Source organism: Fomitiporia mediterranea (genome assembly GCF_000271605.1).
Source record: "Fomitiporia mediterranea MF3/22 unplaced genomic scaffold FOMMEscaffold_3, whole genome shotgun sequence".
NCBI lineage: Eukaryota > Fungi > Basidiomycota > Agaricomycetes > Hymenochaetales > Hymenochaetaceae > Fomitiporia > Fomitiporia mediterranea.
The window spans coordinates 4,311,307-4,314,197 of record NW_006760388.1 but is presented as its reverse complement, the minus strand read 5'-3'; the positions used below and the strand labels follow the sequence as shown (position 1 = coordinate 4,314,197).

At 41.0% G+C, this 2,891-nt stretch overlaps 2 protein-coding genes across 2 annotated transcripts; both read right to left on the bottom strand.

Moving 5' to 3' along the window:
* Positions 1-547: 547 nt before the first annotated feature.
* Positions 548-1,762, bottom strand: FOMMEDRAFT_27003 (uncharacterized protein; the record flags this gene model as incomplete). Its single annotated transcript, XM_007264376.1, has 7 exons — positions 548-588; positions 614-695; positions 752-780; positions 811-969; positions 1,025-1,139; positions 1,269-1,331; positions 1,643-1,762. The coding sequence occupies 7 exons, from the start codon at positions 1,760-1,762 to the stop codon at positions 548-550; spliced, it is 609 nt and encodes a 202-aa protein (XP_007264438.1).
* An 835-nt stretch (positions 1,763-2,597) lies between these two features.
* Positions 2,598-2,833, bottom strand: FOMMEDRAFT_153708 (uncharacterized protein; the record flags this gene model as incomplete). The annotated part of the gene is made up of 2 exons (XM_007264375.1): positions 2,598-2,728; positions 2,803-2,833. The coding sequence occupies 2 exons, from the start codon at positions 2,831-2,833 to the stop codon at positions 2,598-2,600; spliced, it is 162 nt and encodes a 53-aa protein (XP_007264437.1).
* Between the last annotated feature and the right edge of the window lie 58 nt (positions 2,834-2,891).

Sequence of the window (2,891 nt, the reverse complement as noted above, 5' to 3'; positions counted from 1 at the left end):
TATGAGGCATACACCTAAGACATGCCTCCTCAGCAGAGAACAAGATCCCTTTAGCTGTCATGTGTGTCTTAATAGTCTCTATCATTGTGTCATTGTTGGAAGCATTATCAGACATGACAGTAACCAACTATAAAAATGTTAGGATTTATACACAAAGAGAATAGAAACATACCTTTTCTTAGATATTATAAGATTCTAGCAGCCCCCAGACAATATCCCCTAAGTTTTTACCTGTATGCCTCCCAATAATCTCTTCAAAACCTATCAATCATTCCTCTACATTTGTGTCAGTAAGGCAAAGTCTGATTATGTAAGCAAGATGCATACTTAACTGCCACTCATTAGTAATGTAATGAGCAATGACAGTAAGAAATGCAAAGCCATTACTAGATGTTCAAGCATCTAGTGACAATACAATCTTTGAAGTCAATCCCTAAGAGTAATCAGTATAGAAGACAAGATATCTAATATAAGCTTACTTTAAAGAGCTGCTTTGTCTCCTGAAAGGCATCTTGTCTCATATTAAGAATGTGCAGCCAAATTGTCTTTACAGTTGGGATTGGAAGGCTTGAATCCTGGTGGACAAGCCTAACAAATGCCTGGAAATACTCACTCTCAACAACAGTGAATGGTTCATCATTGTGGACAATCCATTCAGCTAAAGTGTGCTCAAACTTTGCCTGATCCCATGGACCCTATTTGATTACATAAGCAAGGTGTCATGAACCTTTGCATGATACATTATACATACCTGCTTTCCCTTTGCTTGGCATGCAAAAGCTGCCATGATAGTATTATAAGAATTCATACCATCTGTCAACTCCTTCAGCTGCTGAGCTGTTAGAATGTTTGACCCATTAGCAATTGCAATTTCTTCATTGGTAGGCAGACAAGTCAAACTGTACCTTTTGAGTGCTAAAAACAATGCATACATATCAGGAACCTTGGTGTGCAAGTATGTCTCAAGGCCTATTAAGATGTGACATCATCAGACACATAATGTTACATAGATTCAAGTACATACCAATTGTTGCACCCTTCATCTTCTTAGTGATTGTGAGGATATGATGGCTACCATGATAGCATTTGTAGTGCTTGTCTGTTGGCAATCCGGGCAATCCTTTTGAATTGGATCCCACCTGTATAAAAAAGAGAAGGATAGGCCTTGATACAGCCTAGAAGAATGATGAAAGGTAGGGAAACAAGAATAAAAGGAAAAGACTTACTTTATTATGCTGTGCTATCACCTGAGGGGTAATGTCAACAACATCATTGTCATTGTCATCACCACTAGCATTACCCATGCCTTCTTTCTGCCTGTTTTGGTGCTTCTACAGGTAGTAATGTAAGATTATATAACAAAAAAAAGAATAGCAAGCTCACCTTTGTCCTTTTCTTACTCTTTTTTGATCCAACCAGGCAAGGAAGTTGTTCAAGAAGGTCCTGAGTAATAGACAAAGGTTAGAGATATAATGAAATAAATGTAATGAACCATGTTTACTGCAGAATTTTCACTGCCTGACTCCTCTGTAGACTCTTCCTGAACCTCTGACAGGTCCATGTCCAATGACTCATGGTCTGAAGAATCAGCTAGAGGCTGGAAGCAGTTGCTGTTTGCTTGGGGGTCGGCATTCTGAAGAACCTTTACTGAATGTATACAGTGTCTCTTTTCAGAAAGAATGTTGCTTGTATCAACTTCTTCGTCCTTCTTGCACTTGCTTTGCTTGCAAGAGACAAGCTGGAAACCTGTAGCTTCAGCCATAGTGGTTGAGAGTGAGCCTGTAATACTCTAAGCACCATCAACAAAAAAATGGCGTACTGCTTAGTGTCAACCTGAGAGACTTCTTCTAAGGAAATGTGTCAGGTCCCACAGACTTGACTTTCTTTCTTGAATTGAAAAAGGGACATCTTAGACTATTGGAGCATAACCTATCTGGAAAAGAAGTAGATCTCATCTTGAAAGCTTGTCTTGTATACACTCACTAGTAGTAGAGAAACTTGTACAACATCACAGCAGGAAATGCCCTGGTCCATACTCAGCAAGCTGGGCCATACATTCCTAATTCTCCTAGGACAACTTTGTTACCTTAGTACAGAGTATCTTTGCATACCAAATTTGTACACACTCATCTACAGCTAATAGGCTAAGTCAATATGTCTAAGCTTATACAGAATAGACAGAAAATCTTATCTAGTCAATGCTGGACATCAAGTTTTGAGCCTGGATATTATACAGGTGGGGGGGGAGGGGGGGGACTGTAATGGTGGGGACAGCAAGTTGACGACCAAAGGTGGATCTGAGATTCTGAACTCAGATAACTGACTGATAACAGATAAGGGCCTGCTCAGTTGTGCTTGTCCCACAACCATCCTGGTGGTTGGAGGCCTGAAACTTGTTAAGTACTAGACCCTGGTCACTGTAGATCTTCTCTCTATATTAGTATTAATGTATCATAAATAAGGACTAGTCAAGCTTAGAAACCAGTGCAACCGAGCAGGCCCTAAGGGTGGTCTTGTTGATTTGCGGAGATGGCGGGCAGCCTCACACCAAACGTCACCTTATCCGTATCCCGTATACAGGCGTATACGGGCCGTATTCATTTCTCCTTATACGGATACGGACCGTAGGATACGGTCCCGTATTTTTGAGTTGAAAAGTTTATACGGATACGGTACGGCACCGTATACGAAAATGCCGTATCCGTATAATACGGTACGGGACCGAACCCTATCTACAACAGGCGAGGTGAGTAATTGGCTGTCAGTGCCAGTACCACAACTGTCTGACTGAGAACGACATACACAGCACTCGATACCAACTCGCCTTTGCCATTATTAAACTCACTCACACATCTCACGTATCTCACATCAACATCACCTCGTATTCGGGA